The sequence below is a fragment of the Rhinolophus sinicus genome, chromosome 4 (assembly GCF_057876585.1).
Source record: "Rhinolophus sinicus isolate RSI-liver-muscle chromosome 4, RSI-T2T, whole genome shotgun sequence".
Lineage (NCBI taxonomy): Eukaryota > Metazoa > Chordata > Mammalia > Chiroptera > Rhinolophidae > Rhinolophus > Rhinolophus sinicus.
In genome coordinates, this window is record NC_142504.1 from 36,670,462 (window position 1) to 36,693,425 (window position 22,964).

At 37.1% G+C, this 22,964-nt stretch overlaps 1 protein-coding gene across 1 annotated transcript in view; it reads right to left on the reverse strand.

Annotated features, from left to right (window-relative positions):
- ZNF804B (zinc finger protein 804B) overlaps positions 1 to 21,107 on the reverse strand; it is a 467,621-nt gene extending 446,514 nt beyond the window's left edge. The window contains exon 1 of the mRNA XM_019716413.3: positions 20,612 to 21,107. Within this exon, the coding sequence (XP_019571972.3) occupies positions 20,612 to 20,719 (108 nt within the window). The 5' untranslated portion in view covers positions 20,720 to 21,107. The remainder of the gene's footprint in view (positions 1 to 20,611) is intronic.
- Positions 21,108 to 22,964: the final 1,857 nt, after the last annotated feature.

A 22,964-nucleotide genomic window follows, 5' to 3' on the forward strand; every position in this document is an offset into this window, starting at 1 on the left:
ATAAAACTGCTCCCAGTCAAGGAGGAGAACCAAGGATTTAACTATCAAAGTTGAACAGAGCAGTATAGAAAAAGGCTCCGTATAAATAATGTACATCATTTCTCTACCAATTATATCCTTTCCACCCCCACTCTGACTCCCATCTGAGAAGCTGCCCTTGCACCTTTCTCAGAGTATATCTTCCCATAGGTCCATGTGTGGGTCACAGACCATATGACCCTGTCTCTCTCTCCCCCAACACACACACACACACACACACACACACACACACACACACACACAAACACACCCCACAGCCTGGACTAGTCATTATCTACCAGGAGCAAAGAAAGCCCATTTTGAAGGCAGCAAATAATGAAGTTGAAGAAACAGAGATAAGATATCTGCGCACAGCAGAGAGATAAAGTTGCCTCAGCTCCTGATGATTCCATTTCCCAGCCCTAACTGAGGCCTGGTAGCATTATCTACCCCTGAATCCTTCCAATGATCAACCCTTCTGTTTTGCATAAACAGAAATGCAAAACATTTCTTGCTTCTGTTTTGTTTTGTTTTGTTTTCTCTTGAAGCAAACAATTCCTAGCAGCCTGACAAACAGTCTTCAAAGGAACCTACTCACACACAGTGCAAAGAATTCTAGGTTTCACATCAGAAGATGTGTGTTCAAATCTCTTACCACCTGCTGGCTAACTGCGACCTGGAGAAAGTTATTTAATCTCTCTGGGCCTCAGTTTTGTCACCTGCAAAGTGAATAAGCACCTAAATATTCTATGAGATAAATCATATATGAAAATAAGCAGCAACTCAATAAATTCATGTTGAATTTGTCAGTTTAGCCTATATTCTTCAAGTTTGCAATTTCCATAATGCAGTTACGACAAGTTCTGTGACAAGAACATAAAATGGTTTGAATTCTGACCAGCAGCCTAGGGAGACCTCAGGGACATCAGGCCAATGAGTCAAGCTGCTGATACATAAGGCATCTGCAGCAGGCGTCCAGTAGTCTAGAGATATTCTAGAAAACCTCTTAGCAGGTAAAACACAGAGTAAGTCCTTCAACAGGCTTTTGAGGCTACTCTAAATATCCTCTCAAAGAATCTGAACTACCCTTTGATAAATGCTTCAATGCCAATTCAGATAGCTGAGCTTTGATCAGTCAATTAACTTTTATTAATATGTGCTGGGAATACCCTCCTTGTCTCCTTCAATAATAATGTGAACAATATAAAAATCACCCCACCATTGTAATTAAATGGTTTAATATAGTTATGAAGGAAATTTTCATTATTATTTCAAAGAACTCAAATTCTAATAAGATGAGAATGTACTTATGTTGGTTTTATGGGTTTTCTTCCCATTATATGTTTCTAACGAGACATGGGTTGTTTAATCATACGTACCTGAAGGAATAAGGTATGTATACCACAGTGCTTTGTCACCGGATATGCATAAATTGATTTTTAATGTTCACACCTATGCACAGAATTAGTATATGACAAAAATAAGAAAAAGTGCAGGGAAGCAAAATAGACCTTTTTATTTCCCCCTATAAAAATACATAATTTGGGGTTTTCATCTTGAAAGTTATAATGTTATTTGCAATTTATGAGAGATAAACTTTTGAAATGTGTTTGCTTCATTTTTGAATTAGCATACATTCTTAATATCTTTGGGTTCTTGCAAAGTGCCTTTCTAGCTTTATGTAATTGCCAATAACAAGAGTTCTTACCATTAGTTTCTTAACTAAAGTCTGAACACTAGTTAACTATACCTATATATTGACTGCTGTACATATGAATATGTTGCCATAGTATTATTTTTTAACTTTTCCATACATGTAGATTCCCAAATTTTACACTTACTTTAACTTAATATTTTCATTTTTGACCCACTCTAATCAACTAGTACTGAATAAATGAAGAAAGGAATGAGTGCCTACCTAGCTACAGACCCTGCAGCACCCAGGTGCTGTCATTTACCTGGATGAAGCAAACACAGATCCTACTGCCAGGAGACTCAAAGAAAGATAAATAGATGCACGAACTGACAATTAGCATGCTATTATGTTGTATGGAAGAAATGTAAAACTATCATGGGGGCACAGAGCCAGAGAAATCAATTCTCAGGGAAGTGGCTTCACACCTGAGCTTTGGACTCTGAAGGTCCTGGATCCAAGCCCCAGCTCTCTGCCATGCAGTTCTTGTAAAATGTGGAACCTCCTGTCATCTGTAAATGGAAGATAACTGTGCCTACATCTTAGGAAAAATGTTTTAAGAATTAAATAAGACAATAATGTGAAAGGCTTGTCTCGGCATAGTGTGCCTGACATAGAAGGAGTGTGTCCTCCCTGTTATATGACTGTGAACTGGGTATTAAGGGGTGTTTAGAACACCAAGAAAGCTTCACAGAGGATACCCACAGGAGTTTCCAGTGGAATAAAGAAGAGGACAGAGTGTGAGCAAGTCATAAAGCCTTCCTCAGCCTCTGGCCTCTGAGTTACAAATCAAGAGAGTATTGGTGAGTTGACATTGGTTCAATAATTTCATGTCAATGTGTACAACAAACCAATGTGCTGCTTGTTTAAAATGCATATCCCAGGACCCACTCCAGGCATTCTGATTCTATTAAGACTTGTGTGGGCCCTCAAATCTGTAGTTTAACCCCATTTAGACAATAACTGATGAAGATGAGCTCTCAAGGTCATTCTGGATTGATTTTACTACAAATAACTAAATTGCCATATTTGACATGTAATTTATCAGTATGATTTATATTCCAGAACCAGACAAAAGTGACACATACACTCAAAAAAGTACTTACTATTGATTGCGCTTAAACAAGCCAACTTGATGGCCTTTCTCTAGGATATTCACAAATTTTTAATCCCAATTTTTGAAAAATGAACCATAATCAGAAAAATTAGAAATGCCCTCTTCCAGGACATTTTCCACAGAGATTTATTTGCTTAATGTATTTTCCATTCTAGACTGTAAATTCCACTGAGGCAGGCAACATAGGGTACCCAGCTAGCACAGGGCCAGATAAAGTTAATCAAAAAGTACTCAGTTTTCAGGAAAATGTGAAATGCTTGCATTCCTTGGCAGGAGGTAAGAATGGTAGAAGAGGTACAGGCCAGGAGTAGACTAGAGAACTATTTAGGAATTAAAATGAGCAAATTTACTAATCTGATGAACAAAGAAAAAAAAATCTTGAATTTTAAGCATAGACTATGGGATGAGGACGACGTCCCTAACAAAGGAAAAACACACTTGGTGAAAGATTAATTTTGTTTTAGAGCTTATGCATTTGAGATGGGAGAGAATAACCAGTGAGTAACTACAGTTGTATATGAGTCTGAAATTCTGAGGTATAGTAAGCAGTGAGGAGGTGGTTTCCAAAGTGGCAGCAGCAGCAGTGCCACTGGGATAAGGCATTAGGGTCAGATAATATCACTTTCTCCTTTGCCCCTCAAGCCCTACGGGCTGAAGGGACTTCCTGCAGTTACTGATCTCTGGGTTACTTTTCTCTGTTACTTTTTCTCTCCCTCAGGCTTTTCAACACATTTGTAAAACAGTCCTTGCATTGTACTCCATCTGTGTGAAAAACTAAGAATGGTTTGTGTTACCCTGACTAGACACTGATACAGATGCTTTTGCAACATGAAGTAGCAACTGATTTACATTGATTGAATACTTTCTATATGTGCTAAGAAAACAATGTAAGTGTATAAAAGTTTGTAGCCACATACGGACCTTAATGTTTGCTCATGATGTGAACATACATATGACATACACAATCCTTAGTCACATATTTCCTCCTTTCAAATATTTTACTGTTCCAATAGGTTTTTACTGGGGAGAGAAAGTGATGGAGGAAAAAACACCTGATTGGTTCATTAAAATTTCCTAAGATAATGAAAGATATTTAAATATAGTAATCAGGTTGGACGCTTATCAGCACCTTAACAGCAGTTTTAGATTAAGTTTCTATCCCTATAAAAAATAGGAGAAAAATTCCTTCTACATGGCAGGAAGATCATAAAAACGCCACACCTACTTGACTCAATTTGCTTCAACAAAACAAGAAAAATAGAAAAATCACTTCAAATGTTATCATTGTTGTGAATTAAAGCTGTAACAGGAAATTAGGGTATATTGATCATTTCATTGTAAGAGCTGTGAAAATATGGGGCTGCTATTTGCAATGGTTGTGTTAAACAGGAAGCTTACTAGCCCCTATGCCTACACATCTGTTCCTAAAAAAACACAGCTACAGTAAAAAGGAATTGTATAGGGCCATTAAAAAGAGCAACAGTTTCAACAACTTGATATAAAATTATAAGACACTCAGAAAGAAATTAGAGAAGATACAAATAAATCAAAACATATATCATGCTCATGGATAAGAAGATATAATTAAAATATCCATACTATCCAAAGCAATCTATAGATTCAATGCAATCCCTATCAAAATATCAGTGACATTTTTCTAGAACTAGAACAAATAATCCTAAAATTTATTTGGAACCATAAAAGCTCCCAAAGAGCAACAGCAAGTCTGAGAAAGAAGAACAAAGCTGGAGGTATCACACTACCTGATATCAAAGTATAATACAAGGCGATAGTAATCAAAACAGCATGGTATTAACATAAAAACTGAAATGTACATCAATGGAACAGAATAGAGAGCCCATGCATATATGGTCATTTAATCTATGACAAAGGAAGCAAGAATATATACACTGGGGTAAAGATATATATTCAATAAATAATGCTGGGAAAACTGGACAGATACATGCAAAAAAAAAAAAAATGAAACTGGACCACCTTCTTACGCACTATACAAGAATAAATTCAAAATGGATTAAAGACTTAAATGTAAGACCCGAAGCCATAGAAGAGAATATAGGAAGTAAACTCTCAGACATTACCCTTAGTAATATTTTCACTGATATATCTCCTTGAGCAAGGAAAACAAAAGAAAAATAAACAAATGGAACTACATCAAACTAAAAACTTTGCACAGCAAAGGAAACCATCAACAAATCAAAACGACATCCTTCTGAATGGGAGAAGATATTTGCCAATGATACATCTAATAAAGGATTAATATCCAAAATTTATTAAAAATTCATACAACTCAACACCAAAAGAAAACCCAATTGAAAAAAAAGAAATGGTGGAGGGCCTGAATAGGCATTTCTCCAAAGACGACATACAGAGGGCAAATATACATATGAAAAGATGCTCAACATCACTAATCAATAGAGACATGCAAATTAAAACCACAATAAGATATCACCTATCAGAATGGCCATCATCAATAAATCAACAAACAACTAATGTTGGAGAGGATGTGGAGAAAAGGGAACCCTCATGCACTGTTGGTGGGATTGCAAATTGGTGCAGCCACTAGGGAAACCAGCATGGGTTTTCCTATACTCAAAAAATTAAAAATGAACCAGTAATTCCATTCTTGGGTATTTATCCAAAGAAATTCAAAACACTGAATCAAAAAACTATATGCACCCCTATGGTTACTGCAGCGCTATTCATCATAGCGAAGATATGAAAAGCACCGAAATGCCCATCAAGAGATGACTAGGTGAAGAAATTGTGGTACATTTATGCAATGGAGTATTACTCAGCCATGAAAAAGAATGAAATCTTAACATTTCCAACAACATGGATAGACCTAGAGGATATTACGCTAAGTGAAATAAGTCACTGAGAAAGACAAATAACATATGATCTAATGTATATGTGAAATCTAAAAGATGGAATAAACAAACAAACCAAACAGAAATAGACTCATACAAACTGATTGTTGCTAAAGGTAGGGTACTTAGGTGAATGGATGAGAAAGGTGAAGGGATTAGGATGTACAAATTGATAGTTACAAAATAGTCATGGGGATAGTATGGGGAATATAGTCAATAACACTTTAAAAATTTATATTGTGTCAGATGGGTACTAGACTTACCAGGGGGATCACTTCATAAATTATATAGATGTCTGACCATGATGCTATACACCTGAAACTAATATAAAATAATATTGAGTGTCAACTATAATTACAAAAAATATATATAGTCATGGGATGTAAAATACAGCACAGGGAATATAGTCAATGGCATTTAGTGCGGTGTGAGATGGGTATTAGACTTGTTGAGGTTATCACTGTGTGAGATGTATAATGTCTAATCACTATGTTGTTTTTTACACCTGAAACTAATAAAACAATGTTATATACCCTCAAAGCAAGAAAACCCTCATTTGGCCAGACCATACCAGATTATGCTAAAGCAGCAAAATTAGTAATTTGGATGAACTTTGAATTGTATCATTCCTGTGCATATATATCTATAAAGTTAATTCTCAGTTCTTCTCTTCTTATAAGAAAAGGGTTATATATAATGAATCTACCATATAAGTTACTTAGATTATTGATGATTCAACTTTGGTACTCTTATTTTCTTGTTTAGAAATAATTTCTGATCTGGTCTGTAACAATAACAGCAAGAAGAAAAAATCCATGGTGACCTATCTCATTCGGCGCAACCCATGGGAAGTAATTGGAGGTTCTCATGTCAGAACTAGAATGTTTAGTTCTGTAACGCAATTGAAAGCCATATTTCTACCTGAGATGATTTCCTTATTTACTTGTTATATGGCCAGCAGGATCCTACCTGGTTCACCCTAACCTGACAATCCTGCCTTGTCTTGCTCCCCGCAACCTCTCAGCCCACACCCATATCCCAGGCCTGGGAGTCTTCCTGTGCCAAGATAACTCCTACTCATTTGCCTACATTTCAAATTATCCATCATTATTCTGGGAAGTGTTCCCTAATTCTAGGATTAGGCAGGGTCACCAAGTTATATCCTTCTTTACATCAGTTACTTTTTCTTCACAAGATCTTGTACATTTATAAATAGAGTATTATAAAATTAAACAAACAAACAAACAAAAAAAAAACTATCGCATCTCTTCATTCCCTGTCTGTAGTCTCCACTGGGACAGATAACATGTATGTTGTGTTTATCTCACTATCTCCGGCTCTGGGGACAGTGCGCAGCATGAAGTGAGGGCCCCAAAATGGTTTGCGAGAACTTAGGATCTGATCTCCACCAGCTTCCAGGTAGAGCCATAATTGCACTGAGAATTTTCCACTGGGATCTGGGGTGACAGGGGTGTATACTCTTGTCTTTCAAGCAGGATAGCACATAGCTCTTCTGGCCAGGCCCTTGAAATTCTCCTCTTTCTCTTAGGGGCTCCCTCTTTGTTGCCTCACTCTCTGCGGGGCCATAAAGTCCTTCCAAAGCAAAACCTTAAAATTAAAACTCATCTTCAGTGCTCCCATTCTATGAGTTCATTACCCTCTTCGATGGTCTCCCACCCTTTCTTTCAGGGACCTAACTCACACCTGAAGTATTAGATTAAGAAAATTATCTTTCCAGATCCCTTAATCACATTGAAGAGTAAATAACTTGCGGGACGAAGAGTTGTTTCTTGGGAATATTTGCATTACACAGCATCTAAAATGTCGGGCACCAGCCACTAAGAATGAAATATTCTCCAGGAATAAAACTGGGAGCTTCCTTATGGGTGGTGGCCAACCAGGCCTCCCCCACATGCAGATCTCTGAGGAAAAGGGGGCATCCAGGCCCTCACACCACACGGAGACAAGTGTAGTGCTTGAATACTTCCTTCTAGGTTCTCCTTCTACAACATCTCTTCATCCCTGAGCAACTCATACTTTGCTGGCTCCTTATGCTGGCTCCTTATGCTGCATTTTACAAGGAGATCAGCACGATTACAGGAACCCTGCCCCCAGGTGTTGTCATTACCTTGGTCTCATGCAGGTAGCTGAAGTTGCAAACTAAATAATAATAATAATAATAAGTATAATTATAGCAATAATATTAAGAACTAAGAAATCCAAAAGAAAACAGAACCAAAAGGACAAGATTGAAAAGTGTACAGACACAAGTTTAGAACTATCTAGGTCTCAGTTAATTTTAATCTCTGACTTAAGGGCTCAGTACCATGGGCCAACTGAACCATATCCACAGGGATAGTTATCTCAGTTCCTCCATTTCAAATGCCTTCCTTGCCTTTGTTTTTTCCATTTTTGGCCATTTACTAAAGCTTGTCAGTAGTACTACTTCCCAGGATTTTTCAGTTCATGGGAAATACGTCTTCTCTACCCATAGTGTGATTTACCTTTCAGTTTTGCTACATGGCCAGCAAGGACCTAACACATAGTAGACCCATAATAATGATTGAGTGAATTAATGACGTTGACTTCCCAATTGAAATGTTTTTCTGTTTTCAGTTCCAGAAACGTTAGGCTTCTCCCAGACTAGCCTTCTGTATCCAGATTTCTGCCCCACGCACTGGCTAATTCCCATGACTCTATTTAAAATTGACCTCAGTTCCTACTTGGGCACTCAGTTTAGGAGAAAAAATTTTGAACTTCCTGGAACTTACCCGTTAAGGTGTTCCTGAGCTCCCAAAGTCACCTTATCATTACTTTTTTTTTTAAATAAAAACTGCAAACATAGAGTGAAACTAATACATAATTAATGTCTAGTGATGGAATTAATTGGCAATGTGTCAAATAGCTAATTGAGTTACTCCAGGTAAGATATATGAATCTTAACTACAGTCATGAACAGCTTAAGGATGGGATACGTTCTGAGAAATGCATGGTTAGGCAATTTTGGTGATGTGTGAACATCACACTGTGTACTTACACAAACCTAGATGCTGATTACTACCGTAATTGTATGTGCTATACTTTTATAGGACTGCCAGCGCAGTAGGTTGTTTACACCAGCATCATCACAAACACATGAGTAATGTCTTGCATTATGACATTACAATGGCTAAGATGTCACTAGGCAATGGGAGTTCTTCAGCTCCATTATAATCTTATGGAACCATAGTGGTATTTGCGATCCCTCCTTGACAAAACCATCCTTATGCAGCACAAGACTGTTTTAGAAACAACTGGTACTCACCTTTCATAGTCCATCTAAGTGGTATCCAAGGCTTTTACTCAGATGCATCTCCCCTGCCCAGCTTGCTTCCCCAGATATAGAGAAAAAGGAGGGGACTGTCACCAACGAAGACCTTCCCCCTACCTTCAGCCAAAGCAGTCCTGCTTCTGTTTTGCCTGGCTCCTAGGATTTCCTTTGAACAAAGCATACATATCTTAGCTTAAAAAAAATAAAACAATATAACCTGAAAACTACTGGACAAATGGGATGAGCTGTTTTCAAATGGTATGGTAAAAAATTTCAAGGTTGTAGGTACTTTCCATACTTCATCCAACATAACACTCATCAATATCAGAAACTGAATCCTAGGGCTAGTCTTAAATTCATAACTTAATGAAGAATTTAAAACTTTATACGGGTATACCCAAAATTTAGTCACACGAGCAGATCACACATATTCCAGTTACTGTCCATTAGGTCTAATTTTAAGATCTTCAGATTAAGTGATGCTTATGTACTGTATAAATCCACCCAAGGCTACCTGCTATGGATACGTTTATGCCAATTAGAATTTCTCTCCAAGCTATGCTTCCTCACCTGAACTATTCCCTGCAGAGAACTGATTTCCCATATTGCTTTCAGGGGAGGAGTCTATCCTGATAATCACAGAGAATGGAACTGAGTGTGATTAAAAAATAAAAATAAAAAAATTCAGAGGCAAGTTATCTACTATTGGAAGAAACACGTAAGGAAGGTTTATTATTTTTCCTGTATAACAATTTCACAAATCTTCCTTCTATGGTAATAAGAAAGCAAATCCTCAATGAGTATCACCAGATTCTTCCAGCCACATCATAGAGAACTCTTGAACTCATACTATATAGCTTCTAGCTATTGGTAGATGAGCATTAAGTTTTATTGAAAATACACGATCAGTTCTTTAAGTATATTTAAATTCATTTAAATTAGGATTGATTAATATAAGCATTGTTTGGGTTTTATCTATAATCTTCTTGGCAATAATCTTGTTTCCATAGTAACACAAACTTGTATTTTGTCCTTGTGCATGCCTGTAAAATTATAACAACTTTTATAATAAAGCTTACATATCATTTGCACATAAATTTTGTTTTATGAGAAGTCCAAGCTAGAGTTTTATTTAATCATTCATTGTTCTCTTGCCACTAAATATATGATTAACATCTCCTCTCAAATAATAAAAACTCAACAGAGCCATTCCTGGCCACTTGTGAGACATTTCTAAATCTACATGATGGTCAGATCTTTGAAATGCAACATGTAGTATTAACGAAAAGATAATGAAAGATTTCACAGATGTCACCCTGGATATAATCCATGTGCTTTATTAGCATAAAACCATTCATTCTTACCTAATCAGTATTCTTTTGTTCATTGGTTTCAAATAGTGGCTAGTTAGCTTTGGTCAGTCAAAGTGAAGAAGAAAAGTGAAGTCTAATTATCCACTCCTAGCCAAAAAAAGAGGGCCTTTATTCAATAGTTTGTTGTCAGCTGAACTACAAATATAAGAGTTCTTTATTAAAACTCATTTTAATATTATTTAAAAAGTAAAACACGGGGCGGCCGGTTAGCTCAGTTGGTTACAGTGCGGTGCTCTTAACACCAAGGTCGCCGGTTGGATCCTCACATGGGTCACTGTGAGCTGCGCCCTCCACAACTAGATTGAAACAACTACTTGACTTAGAGATGATGGGGCCTGGAAAAACACACTTAAATAAGTAAAAATTAAAAAAGAAAAAAAGTAAGACAGATTGTAATCTGTTAAGGTAGTCCTTGCCTTTGGGGTGTGTGGGGCTTGGTAAGCGGCACACCTGGGGCTTCCAGGAAGTTCCAATGTTCTATATTTACATCCGGGGTATTGCAAAGCTGTACACTTACAATTTGTGGCAATTTATATATTATGCTACTATTCCTTACAAAAGTTAAAAATAACTTTCCATTTTGATAGCACTATGCCTAACATAGACAATGGTGGGGATTTCATGAAATTATAATTATTACTTCAATGGATCCCATCACTTTTAATTTAAAACCAATGTTGCTTTCCCCAGGAAAATTGCAGATGTCTAAATCAAAGACTAAACAAACTAAGAAAGATAGCCTTAAGATGTGTCTTTAAAATGGTGTGCTATTTGTGTTCTTAAGTTTATACAGATGATGTATATATGTAATACAAAAGGGAAATATCTGGAAAAAGTGGAAACTATTTGAAAGCGTGGGTGGTACTTTCCTAAATATAGGATAACGTTTTACTGAGTTTACCACCTTTCAAGAATATAAAAATCACTGGTATGTTCTATTTCAAATGTGTGTTACATAAAAAAGTGTAATAAAGCATTCTGAGTTGCAGAAAGTTCAATTAACATATGAGAAAACAATGCAAGTGACGAACATGGAAAAGATACTTAATTCTCACATAATTTTCAGTCCTTTACATGATTTAGCAATGAAAAATCACCAGCCCCTCTGAATTGCTGCAGGAATGTCATGTTAAAGAGTGAGCAGAACCACCTCCTTGCTTCCAATTGCACGTTGAAGACCAGTGAGTAAATGGAAGCAGGAGGGAGCGACATTTGGATAGAGGCAGAAGGAGACTCAGCATTAATTACATTGATCTCACAAGAGGATCAGTTGCTTTGGTGAGCAGAGAGGCCCCCACCATTGGAAACATTCACCCATGTTAAGAGTGGCTGTCTTAGTTTCCTATGGCTGCTCTAACAAATTACCACGAACTTACTACTGGCTTAAAAGAACACACATTTATTATCTTACAGTCCATTAAGTCAGAAGTCTTACTGGGATCACATCAAAGTATTAGCAGGGCTGTGATTTTTCTGGAGGCTTTATGGGAGAATCCATTTACTTGCCTTTTCCATCTTTAAGAGGTCACCTGTATGCCTTGGCTTGTGGCCCCTTCATCTATCTGCAAAGCCAGCAGCACAACATATTCAAGGCATTCTCTCTCTGACTCTGACACTTTTACTTCCCTCTTAGAAGGACCCTTGTGATTACACTGGATCCACCTGCATAATCCAAGATAATCCTCTCAACAACCTTAATTTAGTCACATCTGTCACTTAATGTAACAGATTCATAGGTTCTAAGGATTACAATATGGACATCTTTGAGGAGTCTATCCTGACTATCATATTGATACATTAAAAAGTATATAGCAGGGATTTAGATTGCCACAGACCCTTCCAATGTTTATATCCCATAAATGAGGCAAATAAATCAAATAACTGTTAACAACTGTAAAAAAAATGATTCGTATTAAGAAACTGACCATTTAATAAACCTGATTCTCTTCACTCCAAGAGAATTGCTATCTCTGCATGTACACCCTATGTGGCTGGATATTTTATCTAAAAATCCAGCCACGTAGGGTTTAGAAGAATTCCAAGTTCCTCTGTGGACAGTGGCCACATTCTGACTGATCCAAGTAAGAACAAGAGCTAATAAAATCTTGTTATTAGTTTGGTGCAAAAGTAATTGTGGTTTTGCAATTTTTTTAACCTTTTAAACCACAATTATTTTTGCACCAACCTAATAGAAAGTGTGAAACTGATAAATTCAGGCAATAATGACCACTCATCAGGAAATTATTGTCTGTCTTTCAACAGAAAGGGAGATGGAGATGGAGACGGAGATGGACAGAGAGGGAGAGAGAAAGAACCACTATTTTCCCTCTTCACTACACACTACTAAATAGAAAGGGAATCATCAAGTTCCTAACTTGAAATTCATTTCTCATAAACTATTAACTGTGCCAATGAAAAATATGGCTTAAGTAACTCATGTATGAATTTCATCCATTTATATACAGCTAATCTTCATTCTCTTGTGGCTTTTAACAAAAGATATTCTGAGATGGCTACATGGAATAAAGCACTCTGTAATTTGTTTTAATAGGAAGTATTAAATTATGCTTGAAGCAATTGGCCAAGTGCTCGTGGTAGATATTAAAGTGAGAAGCATTACCATGACCACTTACACTGACCACTTAATCCATCAGTAAAAACAGTTTGCATTCTAGAAGATTCTGACTAACTAACTTGGGAAAAAATTATCTAAGGAAAAGTGTTCTTCGTAGAGCTACCAGCAGGACCAAAGGGGATATTTATACCAATTAAATTTCTATTGAAATCTTTTCGTTTTCTATTAAAATCAATAGTAAACCAGAAGTTGTGCTCAGCTTTGGGGGTAGAAAGGTAACAATGGACATACCCCCTAGGATCTCACATCCCATGGTGAAATAAACAAAGTCAGTTCAGTGTAATTCAAGGTAGGCAGTGGATGTGACGGCTGCCTTCAAGAGAAGCACTTGACCCATGATTGGGGACTCAGTGTAGACTCACATGAGGACCCAACTCTTTAATAAATCTGAGAGAATATGTTAAGACATGGTCCAACAGATGAAGGCAAAAAAGTAGATTTGTGACAGAGGAAACAGCATATGCAATGACAGAGAAGTCTATAAACATTGATCATAGTCAAGAACTCTGAGCTGTTCAGTATGTCTGGAACATAGAATCCGATGGAAGATTAAAGAGTTAAAACTGAAGATGTAGGTAGGGGCTGGATCATGAAGACTCTTAGATACAGATCAAGGACTTTGAACATTCTCAGATAACGTGAATGTAATTAATATGGCCACCTCTATGTCTCGTGACTTCACATTCAGATGAAGCAAATCAACAGGGAGGGTCAGACTTAAGTGGAGTCTCCATGCTCTCCATCATTCAAAAAGGATGGCCAGTGGTTATTTTCTGTTTAGAATATAGTTTACATTTCTTTCACAAAGAGAAAATGCATATAGCCTTTGCTTGCCAAAAGATATTAGGGAATTTAATTTCATAGCAAAATAGACGTCTGGAAATGGCACATATGGGGGTGGTTAGTGATTGTATTTGTTGGTGGGCAGGTAGATGGGACATGTGAAGTGCTGAGTAATATCTGTGGGAAGGAGGGCAGGGGAAGAACACTAGTAAGTAGGTTCTGAATGAAAATACGGGGGAAGCTCTAAATTCTGAGCTAGGGATAAAAGTTATGTGTGGATGGTGAAGAGAAGGAATATGTATACTTATGGGGGTGGTACAGACAGAATGAGATGGTTCTCACCCTTCGCAGGGGTTTCTGCCTCTGGAGACAAAAGTATATGCAAACATTTATGCATGAACCAAGGAAGTACTGAAAAAAATAATAATCATGTTAATGAAAGGAATAAGAATCAATGGCAAGAAGAATAAGAGATAGGGAAAAGACTGTTTAGGAAGAAACAAACTAGCAGTATCCATTTCAAAATAAACTATATTCTGCCTCTTACACCCATGCAAAAGTGAAATAAAATTTGCAGAAAGAAATTTGCCAATTGTCAAAGCAAGAAACTGGCAACCCTGATTGTACTCGCTATAAGTGAACAAAATGAATACTCTCCATGAATCATTCTCAAAGCTGTCCAGTACAAAGACCCTGCGTGGCACCCCTCTATTTGGATATGGTATATTTTATTATTTATTTATTGTTTGCCTTGTTTTCGCAAAGAGAATAGGAGATGAGCAGGGTTGACTTGGAGGCCAACATTATTTCTCATCACTTCATTTAACCACAGCTTTGGATTGGGGTTTCCTACCAGGCAAAGAAGAAGAAAAATATAGCTCTCTTTATCTGTGAACAAAAAAATTATATAGCTCTCTTCATCTGTGAACAAAAAATATATTATCAGTTTTTCAGAGGTATATGTTTAGATTTTAGGTGTCAAATTTGAATACAGGAAGAATTAGTTAATGCATTAAAGGGTCCATCTCAAGAAAAGTAAGATCATTAGTGAGTATCATTAAAAGCCCTTTTCCATTTTAAATACTATATAATTTTATTTCGCATTTTTCATCTTCAATAAGCTATCAGTGTCTTAAGTGACAACTGAGAATGTTGTCTAAGGTATCATGTAATTCATCTTTCCAGGATGTCTTTCCAAGTCCAATAAGTGCTTCCAATGCAAGAGAGACTATAGAACTTGGTGGCTGGTTTATTCTTATTATCATCATAACTATAATTTTTCATGAAAACATAGCAAATATTTAATTTCTCTCTCTAGACCTTATCCACTAAGAAAAACTGATTTATAAAATCTATCTACAAAAGGCTGTCACCTGTCATTTTATAAGGATTACCTGAAATACTGTATTTGCTAAAACCAAAAGACATTTTTGAGCTAAGGAGCATTTTTATTTCAATTTTGATTCAAATTATTTTCTACAAAATATGTACATCTATACTAAAGAATTATTCTGACAATTTCTATTTTGAACAAACCAAATTCATACTGAAATGCACTCCATAAAGTTATGTGAAATATGTATTACTCTTCTTGCTACTTTCTCCCAATACAGCCTTGAACATACTGACATTTCAAGTTCTGTTAATACTTGACACATGAAAAATATGTACCTTAGTACATGTATATTATACAACAAAGATTTCACAGTTATAACTAACATCAAGGTTTTTTTAAACTATAAATGATTAGGTTCCATATTAAGTACCACCTCCATTTAGCCTGTATACTATGCCAAAATGTTTTATTTTGTTTCCATATCATGGGGCAGAAACCTAAAATAGAGTTCATCTTAATTATATGTCTAAAAGAAACAAACCAAAGGATCTGACACATCAAATTTTAATTATGAAATAAATGTAGCATGATCTAATAAAGTCATAATGCAATCAAATACTCATTTGATTTTTCTTACCATGCAAACTTTCTGAAGTCATATAAATACAAATTTATGTCCTAGAAAGTTGACATTTATTTCGAAAACAAAAATGCAAACTACAAATTTCTGAAATTATTGTGTATTCACTACCCAGAGTCAGCTGGGGGAGAAAAGAAAGGGTTGAAAAGACAATGAGAAGAAAGGAAGTTGCTTAATACAATATTTGACATAACAAAGAAAACATGTATTATAAGAATTATAACTGAGTTTTCTTTATTGGAAATATCTAAAAGTTTCAATCTGAAAGGCAGTATTATGTATTCATGAATTCAAGAAGAGGAGGCAGGTGACTTCTCTATGGGAGATCATATCTTCATAATTATTTTTGGCACACGAAAAGTGCATCAGTTTGAGAGCATTTTTGGATGTGTTTAACATGTATTTATTAAGCATAATGAAAATACGTACAATTGAAGATTATAGATATTAGAAAAAAGAAAAAGGTTGTAACTGCACTCATTTCCTCATTTAAGGAGTTCTGTGAATAGAAACACCCTCAAGGTATTCTTTTCTAGAACTTCTTTCATTTATATATATGTGTTTGTAATTTTTAAAAGGGAGCTTTATAGGAGTGTAGTCCATTTAAAGCTATTGCTTGTTTGTATTAGGCAATTTACTTAGATATATAATTTAGGATAAGAATGCTAGACAAAAGAAAGTAACAACAACAACAACAAAATCCAAGCACCCTCATCTGTTTCACTCAGGTGAAAAATGCCATGAATTTTCTTCAGATCCAATGTTTTAGGGGAAGACAATAGGCATTTCTAGAAACAGATATTCCTGGATGTCTAACTATGGTGCTTTCAGAAATAAGCACTTCTTAAGAAGTATTACTCTATCGAAGCTTCAAAAGAGTGGTAATAATCTTAACATGTACTACAGATAAAATATACAACTACGATTATTATTAACATTTAATCAATGGCTATCCTGAATGATAATCTTACTATTAACCACACACAGATTAAGTCAACTATAACAAACCATACTTGAATCTAAAGTTGAGATATTTTGCATTACACAAAATAACTAAGAATTTATTCATATACATTTTTGACACCACAGAGATGATGTTACTTGTTCTACTGATTTCAAACATGGTGATAGAAGACCTTAGAAATTCACAAAGAAATTAGCTCACCTAAAGAATGTTTTCATAATGAAAACTTAAATTATTGTAACAAAGTTTTACCATCAACATACTTGATGGTAAAAGACTCTATAAAGTAATATATAGGTAACTTCTTATGTTTGAGCATAGATAACAATGTGTATATCAATATATGTATCTGTGTGTGTGTGTCACATTGATTTTTAAAGTCATCCTTCAGTCATATTATTTTAGAGTTCTGATAGAGGGGGAGATAAATATTCTAAAATGTGGGAGCATGCAAATTTACTTTCTAAAATTGGAGACTTTTACCATTAAACACTATGCAATACTTGCTGTCATTTTTCTTTTCTTTAATCTATCCTTGGATTTAAAGTAACATAAACTACCTCAAATCAATTATTCACATTCTAATCAGGATGAAAAGCAGTTTGCTATTTTTTTTTTCATACCAAGTCTCCAAAAAGAAGAAAGATGCAATAGATAAGATATTTGCATGTTTCTACTTTGAAGATAGGAGCTGACTTTCACTCTAGGATTTTATGTTTGTTCAACTCTGAAAATTGGGGGCAAAATGCTTTATTTATTTCTCAAGTAACCCATTAAGTACTTATTATAAGAATTCTATATAATGATTCAATGTTTTCTAAATGAAATCCTTGAAATAAAAATGTGTATCTGTAATCATGAGCTTTAGTACTGTCACTTTAATATCATGTACTCAGATACTATAGACATGTGATTCGAGCATGTCATATGTATACAACTACTTTAAATATATAACTGAAGAATTGTATCTATCAGACATTTAAATGTTAAATTCATATTAGATGTGTTTAAATCAGAACTCCAAAAGAAGCTCATATCAAAAATGAATTGTGGCTTTTCTCTTTTCTATAACAAAGTTACAAAATAGTCTGGTTCAATAATTGTGTCTTGTGCTACTTTTCAACAGCTCTATTTAAACAGAAAAAATATGGATTAAAATAGGAAGAAGGGACACTTAGAATAAAAGAGTAAGAACCAAAGTTGAAGTATGCAGAACTTAGTAAGAGTGAGTGAAATCAACGAATGATATCCCAATCCATAGTCCCATATAAATTTGAGTCTCAATGAGTGAAACTAATGAAAGTCATTGATGTAGAGGTCACTTTGAAACTACTCTGTGCACTAAATTTGAAAAAAAAAAAAGTATTGTGAGAGTTGCTATGTGTTTTAAGAAAAAATAATGTATCGTATGGATCTATGAGTTTAATATTTATGCTGATAAAAAATCAATAAATTTATGTTAACCTGAAAGTAACTAGGGGATGTATATTACTGAGTATTAAAAAAAGACATGTTTTTTAACTAGAGTTTTTAGTTTCAGGCTTCACAACTAACTAAATAAGAAGGCAAACAAACTCACCTAGGCAAGGAAACTACTACTTAAATGCTCAAGGGTCTAAGGTCCAGAAAGTAGAGACCAATTCATTCTAGGGAGAAAAGACTAAGTGTTATGGAGTGTGAAGGAAATTCTGACTTATCTAGCAAGCTGCCCATGACAGAGAATGAATGAACATCAATTTTTCACATACTGCCCAGCTCATGTGAGAGACTATTCAAACCTTGAAAAAGTCATTCAAATTTCATAGTAAAATACAAAAGAAGACAAAATAAATCAAGTTTAGGAAGTACATACATAGACTAATTTAGATATTTTTAAATGATGCAAATGTAATTTAATTTGAATGTGGAAATTATTAGAGAGAACAATCCAGTGAATCAAAGTATAGCACCTAGATAAAAGTAAATGAATAAGTATTTTAGTAAAAACCAGCCCAATAGTGAATAAGAACAATGTCCTGTGAGTGTGAGAGCCATGAGGATTATGGGTTGTCTTCTCACATCCACATTTACATGTCCAGTCCCTGTGGGTCAATCGGGCTCCTGGGAGAAGAGTAACCACAGTGGGGGACGAAGGACACTTTTTGACCATGTGACAGAAATTTCCTCTGCAAACCCTTTAGATTTGGAAAGATGAACACCATAATACAACCAATTTATACAGAATTAACAACGTAGAAATGATGAAGTAATTAAACCTTTACCTTGTGAATTATTAAGGCACATGTGCTGTAATACACTATCCAATTCAGGTTTCCATAATCAAAGAGAGGGTTTTGGATGACAGCCACAGAGATTACTAAGGGTTGAAAAATAATATCTTGAGAAAGGTGGAACACTCTAGGTCTTCCAGACGAAATGAGCATAGAGAAGAATTTGAAAGATTTAAGTTTGCTTTAAGGAAGATTCTGACACTGTGAGTTGCTAAACATTAATGTGGTTTGCTGAGACCGCAAAAACTCTAATTCTGAGAATCTTTAAAAATAGGAAGGATTCAGACCAGCTGCTCAGAAAGACTGAATGTGGGATTTATTCAAGTAAAACTCTGCAACAGCATTCCAACCCTATAAATTCATTGTAAGTGCCAATACGAACAGTATATAGTCCATCTTACACGTCTGATTTAATACCATGTAGCACCTGGGAGGGGGGAATTAGGACAACCCACTTTGTATAGTGTATAAAATCACGTGAGGCAGTAGTTTGTCATAATTAGGAATACTAGTGATATCTCTGGATACTTGCATTTTCTCATTTTAGATTTTTCCTGCAAATCACATATAGCACTTAAAGGTTTTTATAATATATTAGTTTTGAATAACCCATGCTAATGAAGTATTAAACCATCATGGTAAGTACCAATACAAGAATAAAAATCAGGCAACTTAAGTTTTCCTTCTTTATATCATAAAGACTTGAAATACTGGTTTTTACATTAAACTAGAAAAAATATTCTTTAAGTTTAGCCACTTAGTCATTACTAATAATCCAACACTTTTTTACTATATTATGACACATATATTTTTTTCTTGAAATACATTTGAGTCCTTAAAACATTCGTCTATATACAGTATGTATTAAGAAATAAATTGATAATATATTAAAGCCATAGAGCCTGGTCAAAATTATTTTAGATAAAATACTTGAATAAATCAAATGTAAACTAAACTGAATAGTTTACTAAATTAAATATCAATCACTCAAACTGCATGTAAATACATTTGTACATACTACAACAAACTATCCAATTCATATTTCCACAGAGAACTCTGGCTTTCCTTGAAGAACGTTCATAGATAATCATTAGATTTCATCAAGTTTCGGTATCCAACACCTGTCCTTTTGCCAGTACCCTGATGCAAAATCTTTAAAGAGTTTATTTTCTTATAAAATATAAAGTAACAGCCGATTATTAAACTAATCACAAAGCATGGTTACAAAGTGCCACTCAAACTTTCTAATCAGCCCAAATCAGCAGATTCATAACTTGATATAGCACACAGGAGCTACCTTCACAGACCCCGACTTAACTGCATTCAGTAAATATTTGCATCCATAGCACTAATGACTGTGCTGAAAATACACATGTAAACACACATCTCTCACTGTGTAACAGTCTGCCAATAAACTGTATAAGTAGACAATAAGCCTATGGGTAAGGTAGATATCCACCACCTACTCAGTATACCGGCACAATATCTCTTTTTGTTTATATTGATTTTAAACGTGTGTGTGTGTGTGTGTGTGTGTGTGTGTGTGTGTGTGTGTGTGTGTGTGTTTGTGTGTACGCAGGTTACCGGAGAAGGAGATCCGTTCTTGCAGAGGGGACCTCTGAAGACTCCTTTAATGCCCCTGTAGTGCCCATTGCTGAGATGCCTCGAACTGATGACCAGGTAACAAGCCATGTGGGTCCCAGCTGGAAGTGTAGTCTCAACTCCTCACCAGGCGACCAGCCTTGGAAACGCGGGCTGGTGTCTCAGCGGCCACAGTGACTGCCGCCTCCCGAGAAGGAGCGGCCAGCAGTAAGCAGGGGACGGGGCGGGCGCGCGTCCCTTCTCCTCGCCCCGCGCGGGGCTCCTGCTGCTGGCAGCAGATGCTCTGACGGCGGCCGCAGCCACAGAGCACTCAGCGGACCCGGCGAGCCAGTCCACATGCTGCTCTCACCAAGTGGCTGCTCCACCGCTGGCCGGCGAGATTTATTTTTAAGGACAACTTGCTGGGTCCGCTAGGGAATCAGGAACTCCCCTCCCCTTTCCTCCCACCCCCCGACTGCGCACCAAGTGCACGTCCCGGGGACCGTCAGGTGCGCGTCTCCGACGTCCGGCCCGGGCTGTCCGCGGGCTGGGCTGTGGGCTGCGGCGCCGAGGATTCAGCAGCAGCGGCAGCAACAGCAGCCGGTGCGGGGAGAGCGGCAGGGAGTCCTTGGGAGCGCCAAATCGCTGCCCGCGCTGCAGTGGCGGGGGGGGGGGGGGGGGGGGGGGGGCGGAGGAGGCGACCCGCGGGCTGGCGGGGGATAGGGACTTGAGGGACGCGACTTGTGAGCCGGAGCTGTTAGCGCCGCTGCTCGGAGCCCTGGGCTGGGGGCCGCCTGGGAGACCAGGGGCGCGCGGGGCGGCGGGGAGAGGACGTGACGGCTGCCCCGGCTGCGGCGGCGGCCCCTGGAGGCTCTCCGGGCTGCGCAGGGCGCCGCTCCAGCATCCTGCCATCAGGCGCCCGGCCCGCTGCGCCCTGCGCCCAGGCTCTGGGCCAACTTTGCACGGTGTTTGGAGGCGGGGGCCCAGGACGACTGGGGAATTTCGCGGTGGAGGAGGCAGCTGAAGGGGAGCGTTTCCTCTACTCCTTTCGCTGCCTGCTCGCCCTCAGCATTTGTTCAGCGCCCAGGCTGACGGCGGCGTTGGCAGAAGCAACAGCTCCCCAGTCGACTGTAAAGATGAGCTGTGCAGCCCCAAATAGAGCAGACAAATTAGATGCGCTATGGAGGAAGCACGTTTTAGATGGAAAACGTATGTAAGGAATAGAAACGAAACATGCATACGCGTGTACGTACATATGTATCCATTTATAAAGATTCACTTACAAATCTTTCTTAGGCAGATTCATTTTGGTCTGTAGAGGACGTTTGTGTCTTCACAACCCCCAAAATCACCCCTCAGAAGCGTTTTCTAACGGACATTATATCATTTACTGTAAATCAAGCCACCAGAGACTAGCTGAATTGAGAATATAAGACTTGGGCAGAAAGATGCTCTGGAAAGAGAAGGAAGCCCTTCCAGAGTCAGAAGACAGTATGCCCTCTCCTCCGCCCCGCAACTGACGTAGTGGGGTTCTGTGGTGCCTCTCACCCCACTTCCCCTGGCTGTGCTGGGGAGAATACGAAGGGTCACCGCCTTTCCCTCTTTTGCCTTAGCACTGGAATTAATTGCAAGGTTAACACTAATGCTCTTAGTCCGCTCCCCACTTTTCTGCTCTCTGTCTCCCACAATACTCCATTTGCATCCTGGTTGACATTGAGAACTTCTCACAAATGGGGGGGGGGGGAGGGAACGGTAAAAGAAAACAGGCAATTTAATTTTTCTTATTCAAGCAACTCATAAAACTCTTAAGCAAAAAAGATTCCAATTAACACAACTATTGTACCTACCCAATAAAGGCTTGACTTTTTGTTTACATTATTACAATAGCCTATATCCTCAATATTTTATTAAGAAACACATAGATGTATTTCTCATTTTAAAAGTTTTAGATAGTCTCTTGCAAGTGTTTTTAAAGTGTTTATTTACTAGAAAGGGTCTTAGTATATAAGTCAAAATGGCAATTTCTTGCAACTTTGAACTGAAAATTACTGATGCTGAGTGCAATGTCAACATTGTACAAATTCTTTAATTATTTTGTAACTCTCTGCTGGTAAGAACTTTTGAAATGAAAAAACAAAACATGGGGGTAGTGGCAATAGATAACACATCCACCTTTTCCTTTCTATTAAGACATGATAATATTTGACGATGTTGCGTTTATTCAACTTAGAGCTGAAAACTGTTTCATGAAGCTGAGAGTAATATTACCCATGTGTAGACACTTGCTCTGGTCTATACAAAGAAAACAATGTACTTGCAAATAGTGAAATTTCAAAATCAGGTGAAGTCTTTCCCA